General features: G+C 56.7%; 1 protein-coding gene across 4 annotated transcripts in view; it reads left to right on the forward strand.

The window, feature by feature from the left end:
• The window catches only part of NFATC1 (nuclear factor of activated T cells 1), a 77,355-nt gene that overhangs the window by 46,909 nt on the left and 4,801 nt on the right, over positions 1-25,645 (forward strand). For 3 of the 4 annotated variants that reach the window (XM_040985153.1, XM_040985155.1, XM_040985154.1), the window contains one exon: positions 3,193-5,448. In XM_040985153.1, coding sequence (XP_040841087.1) covers positions 3,193-4,145 — 953 coding nt within the window. In that variant the 3' untranslated portion in view covers positions 4,146-5,448. Of the gene's footprint in view, positions 1-3,192; positions 5,449-25,645 lie in introns of those variants that run through there. The other variant, XM_040985157.1, reaches the window with a different exon arrangement.

A 25,645-nucleotide genomic window follows, 5' to 3' on the forward strand; every position in this document is an offset into this window, starting at 1 on the left:
TGCCGCAGCCAGCACCCCCACAGGCAGCAAGCTCATTCATCTCTGGCGTCTGGGTCGGACCTGGCTCGCAGCCCAGTTTCAGTCTTGCAAGAGCAGGACGGCCTCCTGCTGTTGGGCATGTGGGGGGCCGGGAGCAGACAGCACGAAGCAGCACCTGGCCCAGAGTCTGTGACCCTGATGCCCCCGGAGCAGGTCCCCGAAGCTGCCGAGGGAGACAGAAGACGCTCGCTCCAGTCTCCCCACCAGTCCTGGGAAGAGACACGTCCTGGTCCTTCCCGTTGCTGCCTGCTTGTCCGTCTTTCAGAGAGCCTGCCCCGCCGTGCTGGCTCTGGCTGTGGAGGCCGAGGGCTGACTTGGGCTCTGGCAGGGACCCGGGACAATCGGGTCTTTGTTTGCCAGGGGCTACACGGGAACAGAAAGCTTTTGTTTGCCTCCCAGGACGCACCTGGTGAAGTAATCCAAGCCAAGGCTTTGGGGTCGCTCAGAGCGGGCCCCATGTGCGGTGAGCAGGATTCACCTACTGCACTGGGTTCGAGCCTGCAGCACCCAGGCCCCTACCCCACCCGTGCACCAGGCAGCTGTCCTTGCTCACTGTCCCGGAGGCTGGAACCTGCAACCAGGGCAGTACAGGCGGCTCCATGAGAATTCTCCGCCCCTGCAGGCCACGAGCAGCTGCTCTCCAGCACTGTGGCCTTAGTCAGGCTTGGTCTCCTGAAGGCCCAGTGTGGGGGTGGGAATCAGCCCAGGCTAGCCGGCAGCACAGGAAGATGCACCCGCACGCTGCCCACACGTGCCAACCATGGCTGCAGGCCCCAGTGTGCCAGGGGAAGATGCGTGATAAGCTGGGACGGCGGGGAGAGTCTGTCTCACATGTCAGATGTGGGACCAGGTGGACCAGGGCTTTTCTTCACCCATTGATCTCTGACCTGGGCCCCTCAGATGTGGGCGCCTCTGCGGGGCATAAATGGGGGCACAGAGCAGTGAGAATTTGCCAACACAGGTCTCCCACTGACACTGAGCAGCTGCTGGGACCCCGACATGCAGCCCTATACAATCCCCAGGGCGGGTCACGTGACACCAGAACGTTGGTTCTTGTGATCTTAGCCAGTGACCCTCACGCTGATGCCCTCACCCTGCCCGGAGCAGACCTGGCCACCTCCCATGACTTCCAGCTGGGAAAGCTTGGGTTTCTGCCCTGGGTCCCGGGGTGCCCCTGCTCTGTGAATGTCACCCGTGGTCACTTTGTGCAACCCCGACTGCCTACCCGAACACCAGGGGCATCAGGGGAGCCCCAAGGGCACTGCTGGGGGCTGGTGTACTGCAGAGGAGCTTGCTCTGGGGCCCATCCAGGACTGGGAGACCCCATGTGGAGCCGTGTAGCTGCAGGCATGATGGGACATAGGTGGGTCCTTGGCTCTGGGCTGCATGAAGTGCATCGCGGGGAGTGAAAGACCCACCGTGTGATTCCAGCACAGCTGCAGACGCGGTCACTGCCCTGGCTCGGTGTGAGGTACATCATGATGTCCTGGGACAGCCTTCTTGGACTCTAGGGTGAGGGGCCCAGCTGTGCCCAGCCTTGCTGTTCAGCACTCGCATGTATACGGGTCAGCTGCGTTCTGAGACACTCAGGGCGGGAGCCACAGAGCCAGGCCTTTGCATCAGACCCCTTGCATCAGACCCGGCCCTCATGTCAGGCCCTTTGTCTCAGAGCCCAGCCCTGGCCTCAGGTCCCTTGTGTCGGACCCCGGCCCTCGCATCAGATGCCTCGTGTCAGAGCCCGGCCCTCGTGTCAGGCCCCTCGCATCAGAGCCCAGGCCTCATGTTAGAACCCGGCCCTGGCATCAGGCCCTGAGTGTCAGAGTCCGGCTGTGGCGTCAGGCTAGACCTCACGTCATGCCGGCCCTTGTGTCAGGCAGGCAGTCTAGACCTGGTCAGGCACCGTGCCGGAGAGAACAGTCCAGCTGTGTCTGTGTCTCGAGGTCATAGGCTCACTTAGAACCTAGCCATGGCCGTCCACACTGACATCCAGGTGTCTGTGGCCGTTCTCAGCAGCCGTGTGCCCTCGGCAGCCAGCTAACCTTGTCTGCCATGTGTGATGCCAGCAGCTTGGTTCTGGTTGGGGTGTCTCCTCAGATGTGCCTGAGAGAACCAGTGTGTGTGTGGAGTGAGGCGGTGTGGGTGGGGAGCGCTCACCATCAACACAGCTCAGTGACAGAGTGTCTCGGCTTCCAAGTGGAGGGGCCAGGGAAGGCCTCAGCCAGGGGCCGGGCGCCGGCCGACTTCCCGTGCTGTGGGATGAATCAGTTTACCACGCCATTTCCTGTGAAGTGTGAGGACTTCCACGACGCTCCTAGCAGCGTGCTCCCTCCCCTTGCAGGGCAGTCTGGCCATGCACACAGGGAGCCAGCCTCTCCCGTCTGCCTGGCCGGGGACCCAGCCCGTTCCCATTCCCCCCCCGGGCTGTGCTCCTGCTGAGGAGAGGCTGTGGGCAGCCCAGGCCCAGCTCACTGCCTCAGGAGACATCTGAGCACAAATGGACACGCCATTCCTGATTGGATTCAGCTAGGAGTGGCTGGAGGCCACCGGGTTGTGACTCAGTGGCGCAGCCTGGCTCTGGGCGAGCAGACAGCCGCTGGAGCACAGGCGAGCCCAGGATTCAGAGCAGTGCTGCCCTTCCGTACCCGCATGGACTCACGTGTGGTCAGGAACGTCTGACAGTGGCTGCGTCAGGGACACCGGGCCAAGCGGGAGGCGAGTGAAGCAGGGGTGGGGTCCTCAGGCGTCTGCAAAGACCCAAGCTCGGCAAACTCCCCTGGGGCTGGCATTGGGCAGGAGTAGGGAGAGGCCTGGAGTCGCCGTGCAGGGCCACCTGGAGTGGCCTCTGTGCAAGCAGCGGGAAGAGGGGCCCTCCTGCCGTGCAGGGGTGTCTGCTAGGGATGGCGGCCTCACTGATCCCAGAGCGCTATCTGTGTGCGTGCCACTTCACCAGACTGCAGGGTCCCTCGGATGCATCCACTGCAATGTGCAGAGGGCTTTCACCGCATGGACACACTGGCAGTGGGGCTCCCAGGAAAGGGGCCATGGTGTCAGCAAGCTGCTGTATCAGGCGGGAGGACGGGGAGGGCACCCTCTCCAGCCTGCCTCTCAGAGCTGTTCAGTGTGTTCTGACTGAGCTCTCTTTCCTCTCCTCAGTTCCCATTATCAAAACAGAGCCAACGGATGACTACGAGCCCGCTCTGATCTGTGGACCAATGAGCCAGGGGCTGAGCCCTCTCCCGAGGCCGTGCTATAGCCAGCAGCTCGCCATGCCGCCTGACCCCGGCTCCTGCCTGCTTGCTGGCTTCCCCGCCTGTCCGCAGAGAAGCCCCCTCATCCCAGCGCCGCCCCACGCCAGCCCGAAGCTGCATGACCTCTCGCCCACCACTTATGCCAAAGGCCTGAGCAGCCCGGGCCTCGGCCACCTGGGACTGCAGCAGCCGGCTAGAGAGGGGCCCTCCGTCCAGGAAGTGCCAGGACCCCTGGCTGTGCACCCTGGCCCGCCGGAGCAGCCAGCACCCATCCTGCAGCCGCAGGTGAGTCCTCCAAGCAGTAGCCACCCCCCTGGTCACCAACACTCACTCTGTCCCGACAGCCCTTCTTCTCGACCTCCGCCTGCCCCCCAAGAGCCGGCTGGTGTGCAGTGCTGTAGCCTGGCCCACCCTGCCACACCTGGCCACCCGTGGCACCAACCACCGACGGTTCCAGGAAGCAAGTCTGCAGCCACTGGGCCGCTGTTGCTGCCTGAGGTGCTTGCGGCCGGTAGTGGTTTGGCCCCTATTCCTGTAACGGTCAAGTATGAACCCGAGGAGTTGGACCAGTTGTTCCTGGACGACGGTAAGTGCTGTGTGGCCATGCTTGTGAGTCGCGGAGCGCGGAGGGGTATGTGGCCAATGCCCGTATCTGGGTGCCTCAGCGGAAATGTGGGTTCCGACGCACTGTGCCCTGGCTCGTGGCTGCTGGGTGCCAACCTAAGAGCCCTGACCTCGAGGCAGGGCGGGGCCCCTCTCAGACGTGGCTCCCAACACCTGCCCTTGGCTTGCTGCAGTTTGGCATGTGGAGGCAGGGCCCAGGCGGAGCTCCCCCAGATGTGTGGAGCCTGGCCTTAGCCCAGTGGGATCCCCGGAGACAGGCTGGACCTGCGCTCCAGCATGTGGCAGCCTCGGCCTCCTGTCTCCCTCCACACCGACGAGGCCCCTCCAGTCTCTTCCCACTCCCCCTCTCGAGGCCGTCAGCTTTCTGAGGAGGCTCGTGCCAGTGTGTTTGCTCAGAAAGTAGTTCAGTCCTGACCCTGGACCCTGGTCTTGGGCAAGCTGCTGCTGATTTCCTGTCCCCCAGGCTGCTTCTTCCCTTGGAAACCCACACGAATCTGGCTGTTCACAGCGGCGTTCTGGAGGGTTTCTGTGACTTGGAGGTTAGGGTTAGGATAAGGATTAAGGTGCCAGTGGCCTGATTGTGTTGTGTGTGGGCTGCGTGCTGGGCCAGCCCTGGGCAGCACACATCCCGCCACCATCTGTCATGACTGCAGCCTGCTTGGCACAGACTGTCATCTGCCGAGATGGGGGCTCCGTCCGGTGTAGTCACTGCCCTGAGTGGACGCTCTGCCTGGTGTAGACACTGCCCTGAGTGGACTTGTGCCTCGGTGCACTCTGCTCTGGGGAAGCCACTGGCACATATGCCTCCAGCGGTGTTGTTTCGCTGTGGTCTTGCTGCAGCTGGTTTTAGGGGACACCACACATCTGTTCCCCCTCTATCCTGCCCATGCCTTGCAGAGGTGCCATCATGGCCAGCTTCTGGGCTCCTGCCATTTTGGGGAGCTTCTTCCAGCCCAGAGACAGGGAGGGGTCTCAGCCAGGTTCCTGGCTGCTGGTGAGGTCCCAGTTGGGCAGCAGAGGACAGGCACAAGTGTTGTGATGTGCTGTATTGTACATGTCCCAGTGGGAGTGTGGTGGGGACTTGAAGTGGGCTGGGACCTCCCATGGGGCTGGGCCTGGCCTATCCCACAGGTCAGAGCTGGGTACAGCAATCCCTGCTTATGTTTGGGATCTGAGAGCAGCACAGTGTGCCAGCACACAGCACCTGTTCCCCAAGAAAAGTGGCTGCTGAGTGGCTGTGTGGCTGAGGGTGTCCCCCAGATGTATGGGGTCTGCACAAAAGGCTGTCTGTGCTGCTGGCCGTGGGACCTGCAGCCTGAGCCTGTGGCCATCAGCCCTGCACAAGCTCCTCCCCCAGGCCGCTCCAGCCCTGCCCCAGCATCCCTCTCAGACACTCTCCCTCACTGTCCCGGTCCCCAGGTTCTGGTGATGCAGAGAAGCCCTGCCCCTTCTGGATCTGGCTGTGCCAGCACGGGAAGAGGCCCCTGGCAATCTGCCATTCAAAACAGGCATTCAGACAAGGGTGGCATGCACGGGGCCTGGGCCACAGCATGGCCTGGGCACACTGCTCAGAGGCCAGGTTTCAAGCCACCAGCTTCATTGTGAGGCTGTACCCTGCAGGTACCCACTCGTGTCCTGGCTGTCCTGCTTCTCATCCAGCTCCTTGCTGTTAGCCTAGGAAAGCAGTGGAGGACGGCCCATGTGCTTGGGCCCCTGTGCCTAGGTGGGAGACCCGGACGGAGCTCCAGGTTACTAGCTTTGGTGTGGCCCAGCCCTGCTGCTGTGATCTGGGGAGTGGACCAGCAGACGGAAGGCATGTGTGTGTGTGTGTCTCCTCTCTATCTCTGCTTTTCAAATAAATACTTTTAACAGAGGAAAAAAAGCATGCCGGGAACCACGAGTGAGACCACAGGAGCTCTGCCGCCTTCCTCAGCTGTCCCACGGGGTCTCACTCCCTGAGCTGTGCCTGCTTCCTAGGAGTGGGAGAAGGCTCTGGAGAAGCCCCATCCAGCTTGTGTGGCCCAGGCCCCGTGAGGCAGCTGCAAATGTCTGGCCCCCGCCACCCACCCAGCACAGCATCAGCAGCTGACTTGTCGCTGAGGTGGACCTGCGGCTGTGAATTTTGCCTGTGTGTAGTTTCATTTCACTTGACAAGGGAAGCAGGCATGGCTCAAGCAGTGAGCACCCTTGGGAGCCAGACGTGGGGTGGGTCCTAGGCTTGGAGCCCAGTCTGGGAACCCCAGAGAGCGAACCCAGGGAGCCGGGAACAGCAGAAACCACCAGCAAAGTCAGCGCTGCCCATTGCCAGTGGACTCCTATGGGAGAAAACGCAGTTTCCTGGCCAGCTTGCAGAGTGGGCACTCGGAGACAGCTGCGAAGGACTGCCATGCAGGCACCGACCTCGTGTGGGCATCGCTGGGGCTGCAGACCAGTGATTGGGGAGGCTACCTAGGTGCTGGGCAGGGGCACACCTGCCCAGGGCACAGCATAGGTCCCTGCCAGTGGGCCAGGTGTCTGCCCAGGGAGCAGCAAGGCTCCAGGGCCCCTGCAGGACAGCCTGAGGGGACTCAGAAAGTTCTTCAGAGCTTGTGCTTCTCTAGTTACATGAGTCTGCCCTGATGTGTGTATTGGGGGTTGGGTTTTGTTCCCAGGAATGCGGAGTGAAAGGGGCCATAATGGGTACCGTGCCAGGGAGGTTGGGGTGCCTGCCCTGCTGCCACACCCACTCAGGCTTGCCCCCCTGGAGGGAGGGAGCCTGCCAGCTCTGTCTGTCTCAAGGAGCAGCTAAAGCCACAGACAGTACCAGGCCAACCTTTGAGAAACTTGGTGCTTTTTCTCATTATACCCTCCAGTTTTGTCTCAGAGCTTGGTCTAGAAGCTGGCCCTTTGCCCAGTCATCGAGATACCCACACTCCAGCGTTCTGAGCTCCATTCTAGGCTCTCCCCACACCCAGGGAGGCAGGCAGCAGGTGGACACTGGGTCCCTAGGCCCCTGTTGCCCTGTGGGAGCCCTTGATGCAGTTCTGAGCTCCTGGCTTCAGTGTGGCCCATCCCAGGCACTTGGCAGCATGACCGCTGGTCCCTGGCTGTGGGGGTGAGCATGACGGCCCACACGGGCACTCACACGCCTGTCCCTGGCCCGTGTGCATGTGCTGCGGTGTGGACCGGCGCCTCCCATGCCCGGCAGCCAGCGCCACTGTGCCCTGACCGCCCCTCGCCTGCCACAATCAGCCCTTTCAGGCCCTCAAGCCTTTGATGTCATTAAAACAACAAGCAGGTAGGCGAGGTGGGCGGCGGCAGCACGGGCTGGCCCAGCACGCCTCTCCCTGCCCCCTCCTTTCCTGCATTCAGGCTGCTCTGGGAGAGAACAAAAAGGTTTCCTCATGGAAAGTTTTACTAAGCTGGCTGGGTGCCATGTTGGAGGCCTGCCCTGCCGACAGGAGGCTGTGTCTCACACAGCAGGCCCAAGTCCCATGTGAGGGACTGACTGACCAGTTTAGCCTACTGTGGGTCTCAGGGCTGATCCTGGGGCACCCCGACAGCATGGTGACAGTCCCGAGCAGGAAATTCCTGCATGTGCTGCCCAGGCCAGGCTGGCTGTCAGCAAGGTGGACCAGCAGACCGCAGCCCAGGCGTCTGGAGATTCCTGATGGCAGTGAGCCTCCCCAGCCAGGCTGGAAGCTGTGGCCTCCCCTTGCTGTTTCCCGGGCGAGGCCCCATGCAGCCGCCGTGGCATAGCCCAGCTCCTGTGTGCATAGCTGCCTTGTAGGTCCCACCCTGGGACCGCTCCAGCATCCCCAAGAGGGCATGGGTAGGAACACTGCATCCGGTCCCACCTAGATCTGTCACCCTGGCAGGCATGGCGGGCTGGACTTCAGCGGTGTCTGGAAGGTCCTTGCTGGGCTCAGCTCCAGGACAGCGGCCTCCGTGGAGACCTGGAGCACAGGTCTGAAAGCTGAGTAAGGCCCTGCAGCCATAGCACCCAGGAGCTCAGTCCTCCTGGGCCCAGGTTGGGCTCGGTGACTGTCAGGTTCCGGACTCCTGTCCCAGGTAGCTGGTGCTCACATTAGCTGGACATGGTTTGAGCTGTACCTGCTGAGGGCATGTCAGAGTTCATGGAAAATGAAATTAGATTTCTTTGCTGCAGAAAAGTTTCAAAATCCATGTAAATGAGGGGCCTTCAAAACTCATAAAAACTGTGTATGCAGAAAGAAATTCCGTGGATTTCCACTTTTTTGTGCCAAAATCAATGTATCCTAAAAAAAAAAGATTTATGCATCTCCATTTGAAAAGCAGAGCTACAGAGGAGGGAGAAACAGCGGAGAAGGTTCCATATCTTCCCTGTGCTGGTTCGCTCCCCAAATGGCTATGAGAGCGGGGGCTGGGGCAGGCTGAAGCCACGAGCCTGAACATCATCCAGAACCATGAGTGACAGGGACCGAGCGCTTGGGCTGGCTTCTGCTTTCCAAGCTGGGATGTGACCCGCCAGCTCGGGGGAGATAGACGCTGCAGGCAGTGACTTAACCCAAGCTTACCTTGTTGTTCTGGGTTGCTGTGTCCCTTAAATGCCCTCGTATATATATTTTAAAGGTTTATTCATTTTTGTTGGAAAGGCAGATTTACAGCTGGTTCACTCCCCAAATGGCTGCAATGGCCAGAGCTGAACTGACCTGAAGCCAGGAGCCTGGGGCTTCTTCCTGGTCTCCCACACAGGTGCAAAGTCCCGAGGCTTTGGATTGTCCTTCACTGCTTTCCCATGCCATATCAGGAAACTGGATGGGAAGTAGAGCAGCCAGGCCACAAACATATGGATGTCAGCGCTTGCAGGTGGATGGTTAGCCCATTGAGCCATCGTGCCAGCCCCTAACCCCACCCTGCAGTGCCAGTCCTTCCGCAGCCCCGCCTTCAGCTCTTACTGGTGTTTTGTCTCTCAGTCGGCTTGCCCGCTCCTTCTGGTTGGAAAAGTGTAACATTGGTCCTTGGAGACTAGCAACTGGGCAGGGCTGGGAAGGGCGGGGCTGCTTCCCCATCACAGTGTCCTGCAGAGGAGCTGCTGTGGAGGCCGACCGACAGGGGTGCCGTCAGGATGTGTCTGGGATGCTCGGGTGGCCATTTACCAGCAAGCGCCGGGTGGGGATGCAGTGTTGGCCTTCTCGCTTGTGCGCATACTGGTCCTGCTGTAAGGTTCTGTATCGGTGCTGCTGTTCTCTGTTCCCTGTCTCTTCTGCCCAAGTGGCCCCTGCTAGAGAGTGGGAGCTCTCCTCAGACACTTGGTGGGCGGGTCAGCACAGCCCAACCCAAGGACCTGAAGTCTGGTGACCTCTGAGAGTCCACTGGCAGCCACACACCTGCGTCTCCCTGACAAGGACTCTAGGTTTGTCAGCAGCAGCATCTGCAGGGGTGACCTTGGGTGTCAGGAGGGTGTGGATGGCAGTGCCCCAGCTGGTCCAGCCCCCGCCTGCCCCTGGGGATGGCTGCCTCATGCATACATCTTTCCCTGGGGCACTGGGCCTGCATCCCCAAAGGCAGCAGGACACAGCCCAGCCAGGAGGCTGTAGGAAGCTTTCCTAGGAAGTGGGGACCCCGGAAAGAGCAGGGAACCCAGTCCCCACCACAACCTGGGAACGCAGCCTGGGAAGGACTGCGGCCAAGCAGGGCTGAGGATGCCAGCGGGGCCATATCCCTGCTCCTCAGAGGCCGGAGCTGTGAGCCCAGCTCAGGACAGGGCCCGGAGACCCAGAGCAACGGAGCTGACCCAGAGACCCTGCACAAGCAAGCTGAAGGGCCGAGCTGCACAGCACCTGCCATGGAGGTGGGGGATGGAGGCTTCCCCCAACAGCTCGCCTACCGAGCCCTGCTAAGCTGGGCAAGCCCGGGAGGCTGGAAGTCTTTAGAAGGGGATGTTTACACCTGCAAGGGACACAAGAGCCATTGAAGCCAGGCAGGAAAGCTGTGCACTGAGCCGGAAATGGGAAACGGCAGCAGTAGCCCAGTTGTTACCAGGAGGGAATCTCATCGCAGAGTTGCAACAAGGCACCCTTGGCCTTGTCCCGTCAAACTGGGACACTGGCGATGAAGCATGAGGCACACACATCCCTTAACCGACATGCTGTCGGCTGCTAGAACCATGTTAAAGGAATCCATGCAGGCTGTCAATAGGGGGGTGGAATAGGGTTTCTTAAAGAGAGCCAAGCAGAAATTCTGGCATCAAAAATATGACTGAGGGCCTGGCACAATAGCATGGCCATGAAAGGCTTCGCCTTGAACTTGCCAGGATCCCATATGGGCATCTGTTCTAATCCCAGCAGCCTCACTTCCCATCCAGCTCTCTGCTTGTGGCCGAGGAAACCAGTCGAGGATGGCCCAAAGCCTTAGGACCCTATACAGCATGGGAGACCCAGAAGAAGCTCCTGGCTGCTGGCTTCAGATTGGCTCAGCTCCAGCCATTGCAGCCGTTTGGGAAGTGAATCATCAGACGGAAGATCTTCCTCTCTGTCTCTCCTCTTCTCTATATATCCGCCTTTCCAATTAAAAAAAATCTTAAAAAAAATATGACTGAAATTAAGACTTTATTGGAGGGGCTCAACACGAGATTTGAACCAGCAGAGAAAAGAATCCAAAGACTTGAAAAGATTTCAGTGACTCATTTGATCCTGGGAACAGGAAAAATAAGCAGAGGAAGAGGACGAGGCCTCAGCCATGCCCTTCGTGTACCCACAATGCTCAAGGAGGACGGCTGCCGGACACCAGCATCCCACGTGGGCGCCAATTCAAGTCGCAGCTGCTCCACTTCCAATCCAGCTTCCTGCCAGTGACGCAGAAGATGGCCCAGTGCTTGGGCACTTGCACCCTAGTGGGAGACCCACAGGAAGCTCCTGGTTCTGGCTTCTGCCTGGCCCAGCCCTGGCCATTACAGCCAGTGGGTAGATCTCTCTGTCTACCTCTCCCCTCTTTCTGTAATTCTGACTTTCAAATAAATAGATGTTATTTCTTAAAGCATAAGCTTAAGAAAAAGAACAGGATGGAAAATATCTGAAGAAATCTCGGTCCCTAGTCTCACAGATGTGAAGAAAAACGCTGTTCTCTGTGCCCAAAAAGGACAGTGGACTCTAAGATTGATTCGGAGAGATCTGTACCTGGAGAGGTGCTGCCCAGGGTGCCCGGGGCTGGATGCTGCAGCAGAAGCAACCCCTGGTATCCCGGCTGCTGACTAAGCGTAGTGACCAACTTCTGGCCAGGGCTGCAGGAGACGGTGGCACAGCATGTCAGAATGCTATGGGAAGAGCATGCCTTCTCGGTAAAGAAGAAAGCACACTGGCTTCAGTGAGCGCAAGGCAGACACTGACTGCCCAAAGCCCGATGGGAGCCGCAGAGGCAGTGGGGACTCCGAGCCCAGAGCAGTGTGAGCGATGCAGCCCATTCAGCTCTCCTGGTGCTGACACATCCACACGTGTGTGAGACGACGGTTACAGATTGACGGTGCTGATGGGCTGACAGTGAAGGCGCTGTGGACACAGAGCACTGGGAGGAAGGCACGTCAGGGCAGTGTTAGTGGGGCATGGATTGTTTGGGGAAGATGCACATTGTAAATGTTAGGGAAAGCACCCTGAAAATATCATGTGTGCACAGGTGCTGGGGGTGCATGTGTGTGTATCTGTGTGCTGTGTGTCTGTGTATCCGTGTATCCGTGTTGCTGTGTGTGCATGTCTGTGTATCTCTGTGCCTGTGTGTGCCTGTCTGTGTATCTGTGTTGCTGTGTGCCTGTGTGCATGTCTGTGTTGCTGTGTGCTGTGTGTGTGATAACCCCTTTGAGCAGTGGTCACAGTGGTGTCTGCATGCCACCTCACAGTGCTGGCCCCAGCCCTGGCTGCCGATCCCAGCTTCCAGCTGACGTGCACCTTGGGAAGTGGCAGGTGATAGCTCAGGCAGGTGACTTCCTGTCACCCTGTGGGGGATGTCAGACGACCAGGCCCAACCCTGACTATTGTGGACATTAGGGAAGTGAATCAGTACATGGAAGATTTTTCTCTTTCTCTCTCTGACCTTCAAAAAGCACATATAACTATACACATGATATAATATAAATGTGTATAAATAACCTATGATATATTAAAAGAATGGATGAAAAAAATTTATATTAGAAAATATGTACAATAAAAGCCAAGACTGCAACAATGAAGGGAGATAAGAGCAACAGTGACAGCACAAAGAGCCTTTCAAGACGTGGCAGGCAGACGGCCACGTGCCAAGTGGAAATCTGTCAGGAATCACACTGAGCAGGAGTGGACTGAACCCTCCACCAAGACATCGGCTCTCTACGTTCGCAGACGACAGGCTGGGAATACAGAACGGAAAAGAGAAACCGTCATGTGACTAGTGACGGAAGAGACCTGGAGGAGCTTTGCTGGGCTCAAACAAAGCGAATGAGGGCACGGCACGGTAGCCTAGCAGCTGAAGTCCTCACCTTGCACGCGCCAGGATCCCGTGCAGGTCCTGGTTCTAATCCCGGCAGCTCTGCTTCCCATCCAGCTCCCTGCCTGTGGCCTGGGAAAGCAGTTGAGGACTGGCCAATGCCTTTGAACCCTGCACCAGCATGGGAGACTCGGAAGAAGCTCCTGGCTCCTGAATTCAGATTGGCGCAACTCCGGCCATTGTGGCCGCTTAGGAAGTGACTCAGTGAATGAAAGACCTTCCTCCCTACAGAGCTGACTTCCCAATAAAAATAAAAATCGTATAAAAATGAACTGTGAGACAAAAGCAGGTGTTACTAGCAGTAAACAGAAGTCATCAGTAACTGTGCTGGAGGAGGTGACAATTATAAACACGTCGAAAAGCACAGACCCTTACGTGTGAGCAGCACAGGGAGAACCAGCGGGGAGCGATTGAGCAGCATAGCTGTTGTCCCCAGAGGGCTCCACTCTCCATGTGGCTAGTTGAGGAGCAGACGTTCCAGGACTCCCACTGCGCACCCCGAGGACCGCGGGGCAGTGCCGGGCAGGACACGGAGGACACCCAGGGAGTGTTGCCCATTCCGCCCTAATGCCAGCCTTCGTGACTGTAAACTCGTTAACTGCTCACAGTGCAGCTAAATGGGAAAGCAATGACAGAAATTAGAGAACTTCTCCAACATTTGGAAATCAAACCACATTTTAAAATAATCCATGGTTTAAGTAAAGTATGAAGGAAAGTGGAAAGTGTTTTGAACTGAATACAAATTAAAAAAAAAAAAAAACATGTCAAAGTGTGAGGGACACAGGCAGGGCAGTAATGTGCAACCTCTGCAACAGCACCTGCTTTAGAAAGGAGGAACTCGGGCCTGGTGCAGTGGCCTAGCAGCTAAAGTCCACGCCTTACACACGCCAGGATCCCATGTGGGTGCCAGTTTGTGTCCCAGCAGCCCTGCTCCCTATCCAGCTCCCTGCCTGTGACCTGGGAAAGCAACCAAGGACGGCCCAAGGCCTTGGAACCCTGCACCCACGTGGGAGACCCTGAAGAAACTCCTAGCTCCTGGCTTCAGATCAGCACAGCTCCAACCTTTGTGCTACTTGGGGAGTGAGTCAGTGGACGGAAGGTCTTTTCTGTCTCTCCTCCTTTCTACATCTGACTTTCTAAAAAAAAATAAAAAACAATAAGAAATGAAGGAAGGAAAGGAGGGAGGGAAGACCTCAAATGGATCATCAAGCGCTTCTGAAGATGAAACTAAACCCAAGGCAGGAACCACACAGAAAAGCAGAAGTGGATGCTGCTGGAAAACTAGAGGAAATTCGTGAAATTGAACACTAGTTCTTTGAAAGGAACAACACTGATAAATCCTTGGTCTGGGGACTGGTGTTGTGGTTCAGCGGGTTAAGCCTCCATGTGTGATGCTGACAGCCCATTTCAGGTGTCCCAGCAACTGTATTCAGTCACCTCCCTGCTGATGTGCCTGAGGGGCAGAGGGTGGTAGTCCAGGGTGCTCCCCTTTGAGAGACCAGGAGGGTCCCTGGCTTGACCCAGATCAGACCTGTTGCAGCCATTTGGGGGGTTAACCAGCAGGCAGGAGGAGGGCTCTCTCTCTCTCTCTCTCTCTCTCTCCTCCCTTTTCCTTCTGTTCTTTTCTCAAATAAATCATCTTTTTTAAAAAATCTGTACCAAGTTTGACCAATACAAACAATTCAAAAGGGAAAATCAAAAAGGAAAGTGGAAAAGATCTCGAAGGAACTTTGTGAAGCTTCTGATGGCAGCAGCTCTGACCCCTGGAGGCGTGGCCAGGGCCCAAGGGTGACAGAAGCCGCTCCGAAGCAGGCAGAGAACACGCTTACAACGGACAGTCTTCCCACGAGGACAAGCTCAGGGCAGGAGAGCTCCTGGAGTGGATTCCAAACAGGGCACGGGGAAAAGCAGTGCCAACTGCTAGAGGAGTGAGGGGAATGACCCCCTTCATGCTAACTCTGTGAGGCCATGCACCTCATGTCAAGTCAGAGGCACAAACAAGGGTCTCCGGGTGAATACACGCTGTTGGAACGCATCCCTGGGCTTAACCGGCCACACCAACTTGGCCTCACATAATCACCTCAGCAGGCTGGGGGCCAAGGGACTCCCATGGCTGAGCTCGGCCATCGGAACCTGGAAACCTGCATGGCGTTGGCGCTGCCTTCTGGTCAGCAAGGAGAAAGACCATCCACTTTGCCGTGCTTCCCCACTGGTAGGGGAGCTCAGTCGGGCCACCAGGAGAGACACAATTCTTCATTTGAAGATGGCACAACCTTGTGCAAAAGTCCTAAGAAACCTGTCTCCCTAGGCAAGGGGGAGAACCTGGAGTGGCAAGACCATGAGGCAGAGCTCAGCCTGACCACCCGTGTACAATGGACTTCCAGTGACGGTAGACTACTCTGCAGGAAAGTCTCTGAGGAAGGGAAGGACTTACACCGCTGAGAGCTGCTGATCTGAACACAACCCTCAGAGCCCTTGGGTGCAGCTCACCAGGCACGTCGCCCACCCCTTCTGTTGCGTGAATGCAGCTCCTGCTGATGGGCCAGCAGGCACTTTTGTTTCTTTCAGAAACGGATGGAATGATCCTAAATCCTGTGTGAGGATTCTGAAGCCCAGAACAGCCACAGCAGTTTAGGCAGAGAGCAAAGTTGGAGGCTCACACCTCCCCACTTGAGATCTCCACTCTCAAGCCCTTGCCAGGCCCCAGCAGCCGGTACAAAGTGGCACCCCTCACACACATGCACCAACTTCTGACCAGGTGATCAACAACACTCATCATAGCCAGCACAAAGTAACAGCTGGTAGTGGCCCAAGGCCACAGGAGGAAGGCCAGACCTCAAATGACACAGATTCTTTGGAGTTGATACCATGGACCTGTGCCACAAAATAAAAACTTGACAAACTGAGTAGCAGCAGCAAGTCTCAGAGCTTTTTTGTGCTTCAAAAGATATCTTTACAAATGTGAAGCAAGCAATATCCTGGAGGCCTAAGTGTGTGAAACAGCTGTCTGATGAAGGGCTCATGTCCAGAACACCCGCTTCCAGAGAGCATCGATAGGAGGGAACCTCCTGCAAAACCAGGCATGAGTTCATAGAGACTTCTGCAGGAAAGGACACTTGGGCAGGAGGGACACAGAGGGAGGCTCAGTAAGGAGGGCATGTGGAGGCATTGGGGCCACGGCTCCTGGCTGGCCCTGCTGTGGCACAGCCGCAGCCACAGGTCAGGCTAAGGCAGATGTACCCCCCAACACACTAGCTCTCACCCAGGCACCTCCCCAGGAATAGCTCAGCCGGCATACGTGTGCCTGTTGCACCACACTGCATGCTGGCCAAGCACGGGGCAGACAGACACTGCCAGGAGGACCAGGACCGACAGTGAGTGGGCACAAGGACTTCCCGGGGTACAGGTCTGGAAAGGGAGGCTGTGTCATGTGCACCGTGCCTCGGTAGGCTGCAGGTGCGAGGGCAAGACAAGACACAGCAGCACGCGGTCCTTTGCTTTTTTGGCGTGAAACAGCACACATTGCGATGTGACATGGGTGTTGCACATCTGTGCAGGCTGTGTGGTGCCAGGACCGGTTTCTAAGGTAGCAAGACTTGAAGCCACGCTGGGGTCATCCCGGAGTCTTCAGCAGTGGCCTGAGGTGGACACTGCAGGTCCAGGAGCAGCCATGCTCTGCCCACGCTGGGGAGAACGCTTGTGAACAAAGTATAGGGGAGTGTCCAGTGCCTGGCCTTGGTCCACTAAGCCCTTGGACCAGGAACCTGAGGAGAAAGTTTGGGCTCCATTTTTAAATACTGTGCACACCCCTGTGGAAGCAAAACCTGCCAGTGCCCCTGGTTGTTCCTGTTTGGCGGAATAAAGGCTGCTCTGGGGAAGCGGAGGTGGGAGTGTCACAGTCCCACCCCTCGGAGCCAGCCCTGCACTCCCAGCTTTGGTTCTAAAGCAGGGCTCTTCCTCTCTTCCAGATCAAAGCCTGGAGTCCCTTATCAGGCCCTGGGGACCCCAACTAATCAGAGCCTGATTTGCAGGACAATGGGCCAGGCTGTCAGAGCCCCCTCCCCAGGATTATCTCCCGGAACCCAGCTGCGGGAAACCCCAGATAGGAAAGCCTGGAAAACAGCAGGCATTCCTATGTGTGGGTCGTGGCTGGCAGGGTCCTAGCATGGCCCAGGAGGCTCTCGGCCTTTCTGAGCCACCACCTTGAGCCAGTCGGTTAGAGCTTTGCCTGGAAGCGGCCCAGCACGGCCATCCCGGAGTCCTAGGGTGGCCCAAGTGCACTGGGTGCTGGCAAGGGGAAGTCACGCCACGCAGTGGCCACCCCCTCCCAAACGCCTGAGGTGACACAGGACCCTGCTGCCTTGTGACAAGTGCCCACTGGGACCCACAGCCCCAGGGGAGCGTCTGTCCGTCCCCCAAAGGGTAGTCAGGAGGAGGGCTCAGACCGTGTGGTTGTCCAGTGTCGTGATGCTGCGCTTGGCTGGCTCCCCACTCTTTTAGCAGCAGGCCCAATGTTGCCTCTCTGTCCTTCCCCTCCGTTCACTCATTAGCTACTGGCAGCAGACAGCCGTCCATCACTCAGACATGAAAAACTAGATGCCAGACAGATTGGACTCCTGTTGGTGCAGTAGAAAAGTGGCTCAGGCCGAGGGCACGGCAGGATTCTGGGTCCCAGTGTGACTTGGCAGAAGGTGGCGGTATGGCCAGGGAGGAAGCAAGGGTCCCACAGGAAGAACAGGGCTGCAGTGTGGGGGTAGCTGGTGCATCAGGTGCCCCTGCTGTCTGGAGTGGAGCTGCCAAGCTGTCCACCTGTCTCCCGCCCCGTCAGCTGTGATGCTAGTTCTTCCCAAGTCGCTCTGTGTCCCCTAGGTTCAGCAGCTTCCTGCTGTGGGCAGGAGCATGAGCCTCCCCTGGAGGGGGGCTGTTGTGCCTTCAGCTAACCCGGGGGTGCATGGGCTCGCCAAGTTCACAGAACGTTCTGCTAGGTGTCCGGGCTTTGTCACACGTGCAAGCTCTTTTTATTTCTAAAAAAATGCACTTTGGCATGGTGACTGAATTGGCTAACGCTACCCTTTCCTGTGCTGGTGTCTCACCTGGACACCAATCCGTGTCCCGGCTGCTCCACTTCCCGTCCAGCTCCCTGCTTGTGGCCTGGGAAAGCAGTCGAGGACAGCTCAAAGCCTTGGGACCCTACATCCACATGGGAGACCCCAAAGAAGTTCCTGGCTTCAAATCAGCTCAGCTCTGGCCCTTGCATCCACTTGGGGAGTGAACCAGTGAATAAAGATTTTTCTCTCCGTCTCTCCTTCTCTGTTGATCTATCAACATTTTTTAAAAATCTAATTAGAAATGTACTTATTTGTCTACTTGAAAGGCAGAGCTTCAGAAGGAGGAGGAGAAACAGGTCTTCCATCTGCTGCGTCACCCTCCAGGTGGCTCCAACGGCCAGGGCCAGCAGTTCCATCCAGGTCTCCCACATGAGACAAGGCCCAGGTGCCTAGGTCATGTTCTGCTGATTTCCCAGGCCATGAGCAGGGAGCTGCCCGTGTGGGATGTGACGTTCCCTGGGCCCCAGAGCACCTCTCACTGCATGGGAGGTGCAGACCCAGCTGTCCTGGGTCTGGGGAGGAGCCTCTGAGCAGCGTGCCCTCGTCCCCAATAACTGTGTCAGGTGGCCCTTTATGCCATGTGCATACATTCATGAAAACTGAGGCCTGTGGGTTCTTTTGTGTTCAGCCCACAGCAGTATCTCTGGATGCTCAGAAACGGGAGGGCGATGAGAACTGAGCCAGGGTGGGCCTCCCTGGGATGCTCAGTGTGTACCAGATGGGACTGGGGCAGCTCCAGCCTTGTTTGTGTCTACGTGTGACCCGTGGCAGGCCAGGCTGGACCGTCATGTCAGTAGAACTGTCCCCAAGAAAGAGCCTATGAGACTATGGAAGCCACTTCACAGGTGGACTCTCCTACCTGGGCCACTGCCTTGTGGCCAAGTCTGGGGCAGCATCAGGGGGTCCCAGTCGCTGGGCACAGCCTCGCACCTTGGCAGTCACCAGGGGCAGTCGTTATTACATAAAGCCAGTTAGCACGCGCATATGCTCACCCCCATGATTTGATTTAGAACTGAGGAAAGCTCCAGTAATGTGCAATTACGAGGGACTTAATGGCCATTTATGCGAATGCAGCCTCCATGGCACCCTAATACACTTTGATGAATTGCTCATTATAGGCCGTGTTGTAATAGCCTCCGCATAGATTAATAATTGGATAATCAATACCAAAGTGCAGGCTGGGTTTGTTTTCCACTCCTGGGTCAGGACGGAACTGTCTCAAGGGCTGGCCTCCGTGTCCTTCCTCTGGTTTTGAATCCTAAATCTCTGACCGCCGCTGTCCACGCCACTGTGCTGGTCCCCCTCAAACCTCCTGAGCTCTTTCTGTACATGCAGCCGGCTGTCCACTCTCGGGACACAGAATAAGGGGCAGTTTCACCCTCAGAGTGGCCTCATACCCAGCGCAGGGCAGAAGACAGTGTCACTGGGGACATGCGGGACAGCCAAGGCGGCCTCTCCAGCAGGCTGGGAAGACAAGCCGGCCTGGGCTGCAGGGAGCAGTTGGAAGCACAAGGCCGGTGGGGCCTGCTGCACTGAGCTCTGGGATGGGCGTGAGGAGGTGAGGGGAAGATGGGCTTGGCGTGTGTTCTGGGCCCCGTGAATGGTGCAAGGCCAGGGCTTGTTTGGGGCCACGCGGATGCCGGCACAGCAGGGCCTGTGGGCCCAGAGAAGGGTCAAGGGTGCAGCTCTCTGACCCACAGGATGGAGCCTGAGCAGCAGTGCGAGGAGTGGGTGAGCGAAGGCAGCCGTGACCCTGAACTCACTGCGGCACAGAGCCGAAGACATCGCTGCTCCTGGCAGCTGTGTTAGCATGAGGTCCAGGATCTCACGGGAAATGTCTGGCTCTCCCCACGGTGCGACAGGAAGCTCCAGCCTCTGCACACGCCCCTACCAAAGGTCTGTTTCTCTCCATCCACATAATTGTATTTTCACCAAAGGGGGATATAAAAGTTGAATTTTTTCTCAGTAGTTGATTCTGTTAGAATGGCAATTTTATAATCTGGAGGAGTGTTTTTCCTAACAGGGCAGGGGGTGGTGGGCAGCAGAGCCAGAGAAGACATGCCCCAGAGCTGTAGTGATGACAGAACCACGTGGCTGGAGGGACAAACCCACCCGAGGCGCCGAACGCAGGGCTCTTTGGGCTGTGGGAGTCTCCACTCAGGGTTACATTATTTGGAGTTTTCAGGCTAAATCTGGAAGCAGGCGCTGACGGCGGGGAAGTCACTGCGTTGTAATGGCTGACAGTCCCCGTGACAACCGTGTTCAGCGCTGACCCACGTCCGCATGAGGGCCATGTTTTATTAAATGGTGACTCTTGTCACTCAGCCATCCACCGTCCCATTCTCTCCTTCTAAAAATAGCAGGCCCCGTGGCAGTGACATTCCAACGAGATGGTTAAAAATATGGCAGGCCGCAGCAGGGCCATTTTCCAGCAAGACTAGGCAGCCTGCAGCAGCCCCAGCACTCCCAGCATGACCCCGGGTCCTCAAATGGGAATCACTGGGAGACTTTCAGCAGGTGCCCCGCTCACCAGCATGCCACGGATGAGGGTCTCTGAGGGTCAGGTGCCAACCCAGAGGAAAAAAACTCCAGGGAGCTTCCTTAGGGGTCTCCCGTGAGAGGCAGGAAGCCAGTGTGTGAGAAATAGCCTTTGCCGCTCACGCCCACACCCAGGTGGGCTGCATGGGGCTACCCACTCGCTCAGAGATGGGCCACACTCTTCCTTCTGTGTCCCGTGTCCAGTTACCAACATGTGGCTTTGCCCATGGTTGTCTCGTCCTGGCCCGGCTCTGCCTCAGAGCCTCAGCCGAGAACCGCAGCCCAGGGCTGAGTGCCGGGTTAGGCTGCAGGGACATGCTGTGCCCACAGGCTGTTGGAATCTTCCAATGCCAGAGGACTATGCACGTGGCCACCAGAGAGAGCACTGGGCCCTGCCCGACTGGCCAGACGCTAAGTGGCAGCAGCAGGTCAGCGCTGTCACTGTTGGTAGCAGTTGCTATCAATCCCTTTTGCAGCTAAAGTAAGATTTTTCACACACATTCCATGTAATAGATGGTCTGTGTCAACAAATAGAATTTTGAAAAACTGGCATGATGGATTTGTTTTAGGATTTATTTAGGTCTTTTGAAAAGGCAGATCAGATTTACAGAAGAGACATGAAGAAAGATCTTCCACCTGCTGGTTCACTCCCGAAGCGGCCCTAACAGCCAGAGCTAGTAATCTGAAGTCAGGAGCCAGGAGCCTCCTCTGGGTTCCCCACACAGGTGCAGGGTCCTATGGCTTTGGGCCATGCTTGGCTGCTTTCCCAGACCACAGGCAGAGAGCTGGATGGGAAACGGGGCTGCCAGGATTAGAACCAATGCCCATATGGGATCCCAGCATGTGCAAGGCAAGAACTTTAGTCAGTGAGCAACCACACTGGGCCCAGATTTCTCATTCTTTGAGCCTAACGTTGTTCCTGTTTCTCTTGGTCCATGCCAGGTTATGTCCCTGGCATAGACATGGCCAGGGTTATCAGGTGTCTCCTCCTTGACACAGAGGACGCATGGCATTGCAGGAAATAACAGATAACACGGGGAGCAGAAAGAAATGAGAAGGATCTGCCTGAGTTGCCATTCTGTGCCATGTGTGAACATGGGGGTGCATTGTTTGTGAATGTGTTTGGCCTTGTGTAAGCATGTGCCGAGGCATATGTGAGTGTGTGTTGAATTGTGTGTGAGCATACACTGGGACTCGTGTGTGAAGTATGCTGTGCCCAGCTCATCCTGACTTCTCAGTGCCCCTGCTTTCCTTCCTATTCTGGTGGCCAATGAACCAGAAGAGCTCCTGAGCTGAGTATGCACACATGCTGCAGACACAGAGCCTGCTAGAATTCTCCCAGTACACTCCAGCCATCCCTCTGGCCCAGGCCCTCTCCAGATCCTCTCTGCGAGCCCCTGGCAGCAGGACCAGCTTCTCCCAGTGCATGACTCATTGGCCTGACCCTCAGTCCTGTCTTTAAAGCTAGAGCAGCACCAGTGCCCACCCTGGGAGAGCTGCAAGTGACCAGCAGCCAGGAGCAGCTGTTCAGTGCTCCCACAGCAGCACCACGCCACCCAGCATGTTGGTCCTAACTTGACTGGGATTTGGCAGGAGTTTGTCCTCTGTCGAAGACAATTTCCGACTGAGGAGGAGTTCGACTGCAGAGCAGTGGGAGTCTTTCAGCAACAGGTCTAGGCCCCAGTGTCCACAGCAGCTGGGCAGCCAGCATTCCTAACCTCTGCCCAGCAGGCTCTCCAGATGTGTCCATCACCGGTCAGCTGCTCTGAACAAGGTCCGAGGAGCCCCTGGGGCTAGCAGAGGGAAGCAGGGACAGCATAGGTCAGAGCTGGGGGATTGGGGACCACTGGCTTTGGGGCCATGCTTTGAGCCCTAGCCTGCAAAGTTGCAGCTTTTGGGAGAGTGGCACCATTCGGAAACCCACGGCACTGCTGCCGTTCAAGGAGCCGTGTTTCCCGGGCCTGTTTGTGTTCTGACTGCGGGTGGGGCTGGAGCCAGGGTCTTCTTGGTGTGACTTAGAGCCCACCACTAAAATCCAACAACAGCCAATGCTGCCACTTCTGGCTGTCCAGTAGACAGCTCAATGGCTGATGTTGGCGTCCTGGGCTGTTACGTGGCACAGCAGACAGCTGGATGGCCGATGGTGATGTCCTGGGCTGTTACATGGCACAGCACGGAGCTGGATTGTCTGTGGTAACACCCTGGACTATTATGTGGCCCAGGCAGAACAGCTTTGGGCCCCAGGAAGCAAGCATGGAGGCAGGTGGGCAATGTTGGAGAGGTGGTGGAGCACATGGGCCACACTGTGTGGACTCTTTGGCAAGCATGTCCTGCCATGCACAGACCAGATCGAGTGTGTCCCAGCACTGATGGGAGCACTCCATCCCCGTGGACTTAGCAGAGGCTGACCTGACGCTGCTGTTTGCGTCCCCACTGCCCATGGTGGCCTCCCTCCCGCCTCCCAAGCCCGGGTGGAAGAAATGACGGAAGAACACTGCTTTTTAGTCCAGATCTCATGTCTGTATATGCAGTGCATTATTGCAGGGAAGCACACCTGTTCTGCTGCCAAGGCCCAAGGACCCTTGCAGGTGAGAGAGGCACAGGGAGCAGGTCATTTTGAGGAAGGACTCACCCCAGGTGCAGGTGGCCTAGGCATCCGTGACCATGGTCGTCTCCCAGCACCCACTGGGTCCCCAGGCACTGAGAGGGATCTCCGTCTGCCCATGCGCCCTTGCCTTTCCTCATCACTGTTTTTCAAAAATTTGCACCACGGCCAATGGATTTGCCATCAGCCTGTAAGTCAACTTGGGAGGGCCAGAGGGCCAGTGGTTAGTGCAAGGCATGGAGGGCTGACCCAGAGGCCTAGCTCAAGGGGTGTGGGTTGCTATTCCCACCCTCTGAGTGACAGAAGTAGTGCCAGCAGCCATTTGTCCATCCTTATAGATGTGATGTGTCTGCATGTTTAGGCGATGAAGGGAGCGTGGATATTTTCACTCTTCTGAAAGCTCCGCTCTGTATCTTCAGCTGCAGAGGCACTTTTACAAAATCCTAGGCACCTGAGCAGACAGTACAGTGTGGCCCTCCCTACCCCCACCCGCCGACCCTGTTGGTTTGCATGGCTACAGGTTCACACAGGAGATGGTATGAAACCTGAGGGGGCTGTGAAAGTTCACTGCAGTGGAAAAAACATTTTTAAAGATTGATCGATTTATTTGAAAGAGTTACAGAGAAAGGAGAGACAGAGATTTTCCATCTACTGATTTACTTGCCAGGAGGCCTCAAGAGCCGCACAGGGCCTGGCGTTTCCCCCACCCCCACAGGTCTCCCCTGTGAGGGAAGGACCCAAGGACACTTGGGCCATCCTTTACCACTTTCCAAGGCCACGACATGAGGTGGTGCTCAGGCTGCAGTTAATCCTGCGCCAGCTTGAGTTTGCAATGTCTGTATGCTTCACAGAGGGGCTCGCCAAGGGACTGGCCACTCTAGCAGCTACCCTGGCAGATGGGGCAGCAGGTTTGCCTGTGCCCCTCTGGAAGGACAGGTCTGATCAGGAGGCATCCGAGAACGCTGTGACTGGAGTGCCTGGAGTTTGGATATTTCCATTTTCGTAGTTTTTAAGGCCCTGGGTAGGAACTGTTTGCAGCAGGAGTCAGCCACATTCCACAGAGCCCAGCTTTGTGTCATGGCTCCAGCTCTGCTCCCTTCCTCACTTTCCGTTACTGTAATCCTGGAGGCAGCAGGTGAAGGCTTGAGGTCTTGGGTGCTTTTCCTGCCACCTACACAGGCCACCTGGATGAGCTCAGGGGTCTTGACCTGGGCGTGGCCCAGTCCCAGCCATCCTGGGCATTTGGGAAGTTAATCTGTGGAAGATGGAGACTCACCACTTGTCTGTCTCTCAAATACAGTGGAAGCAAAATTTTTTTAAAGATTTATTTTTATTATTTTTTTATTGGAAAGGCGGATATACAGAGAGGAAGAGACAGAGAGGAAGATCTTCCATCCGATGATTCACTCCCCAAGTGAGCGCAACGGCTGATGCTATGCCGATCTAAAGCCAAGAGCCTCTTCTGGGTCTCCCACGCAGGTGCAGGGTCCCAAAGCTTTGGGCCATCCTCGACTGCTTTCCCTGGCCACAGGCAGGGAGCTGGAAGGGAAGCGGGGCTGCCGGGATAGAACCGGCGCCCATATGGGTTCCCGGGCGTGCAAGGCGAGGACCTTAACCACTGCGCCACGGCACCGGGCCCAGGAAGCAAATTTTTAAATACTGCTTTATCTTCTGTTCACTTCTGGTACTTCAAGCAGACCATGGAAAATGGAATTTAAAGACAACTTTATTTTGGAGCCAAAGTGTTTTGAGATTATGCATAAAAGGGATCTTTGGAAAGTTCCTAAAAAATGTGTGTTTTGAAAAACTATGCATGGATTTCAAATTTTTCTACACCACACACCTTCAATCATCTTTCTGCAAATTTGTAAAATACCTCAGGATGCACATGGAAATGAGGTGAATGTGGGATGCTATGAGGATCAGTACACATGCTCATCCCGCGTGCACCCCAAAACAACCACGACTCAAATGGCCACACACTAGCTTTAGAAAAAAATTAATAATTTCCATTTAGGAACATTTCAGAGAAAAGTCACTCAGAGGGAAAGCCCCTGCCCATTAAAGTAAGCTGTGGGGTAACAGCTCCCCACATCCTGTTGCAGGGTCGCCCCACGGCAGCGACAGCACCCAGCTTCCTCTTTTGGGTTTCTGACAGGTTGTGAGGGTCACATGTTACCTGCAGTTCAAACCCTTCCAGAAAGAAAAAAAAAGAAAAGAAAAGAAAGAGCCCTGTGTGACGGTGGAAAAGCTGAATAGGAGGTGGAAATGATCAGTTGAGAGAAGACACATGGGAAAGCGTGGGTGTCACTGACAAAGCCGCAGCGGAGGGAGACGCCACCCCAAAATAGCCAGCAAGCCCGCTGGTAATCGTGGGCTGACTGGGGACTCTAACCATGACCTCATGGGAGAAGGGGTGGAGTCCCGTGTCCATCTGTGCCATGGGGACAGGCGCCAAGCCTCAGGCTGTGGCTGGGGGGACACCAGCTGTTGTACACTGCGATCGTGGTGCTGATGTTTGCTGTGTGGGGTGTCTGATTTCTGGGATCCCGGCCTGAGCCACTTCATGACACCTCTCATGAAGCCCACGCACTGGTGCAGGGAAGCTCGTGTGAGACCACCCGCACACGGCGGCTTCCTCAGCAGGCTCTGGCTCCCCTGGAAGCCCTGTGTGTCCCAAAGGGAGATCGAAAGCAACAAGTGAGAGCACTCCTCGGTCAGGGACGTGACAGGTGGGGGACACACCAAGGGGTTTCCCATCCGCCCCCGACCCCGGGCTCTCCCTCGAGGTCAGGTGCACCAGTGGGCAGACGGGGAAGCCCACTGCTCAGCTCTCTTCCTCTTTTACCTTTGCAAGCAGATGTTATTTTTCCTGTGGTCTGCACAACCATGAGTAACTAGAAGATTCTCAGCTACTCAGCTGCTTTGCTTGCTGTCTTCCTCCTGTCCATTAGAAGTTATCAATCAGAATGCCATGTGGTAACCACCACTGTCCCCGACCCCTCCTGTCC

This window comes from Ochotona curzoniae, unplaced genomic scaffold (assembly GCF_017591425.1).
Source record: "Ochotona curzoniae isolate NIBS_2020 unplaced genomic scaffold, NIBS_Ocur_1.0 contig_43, whole genome shotgun sequence".
Classification (NCBI taxonomy): Eukaryota; Metazoa; Chordata; class Mammalia; order Lagomorpha; family Ochotonidae; genus Ochotona; species Ochotona curzoniae.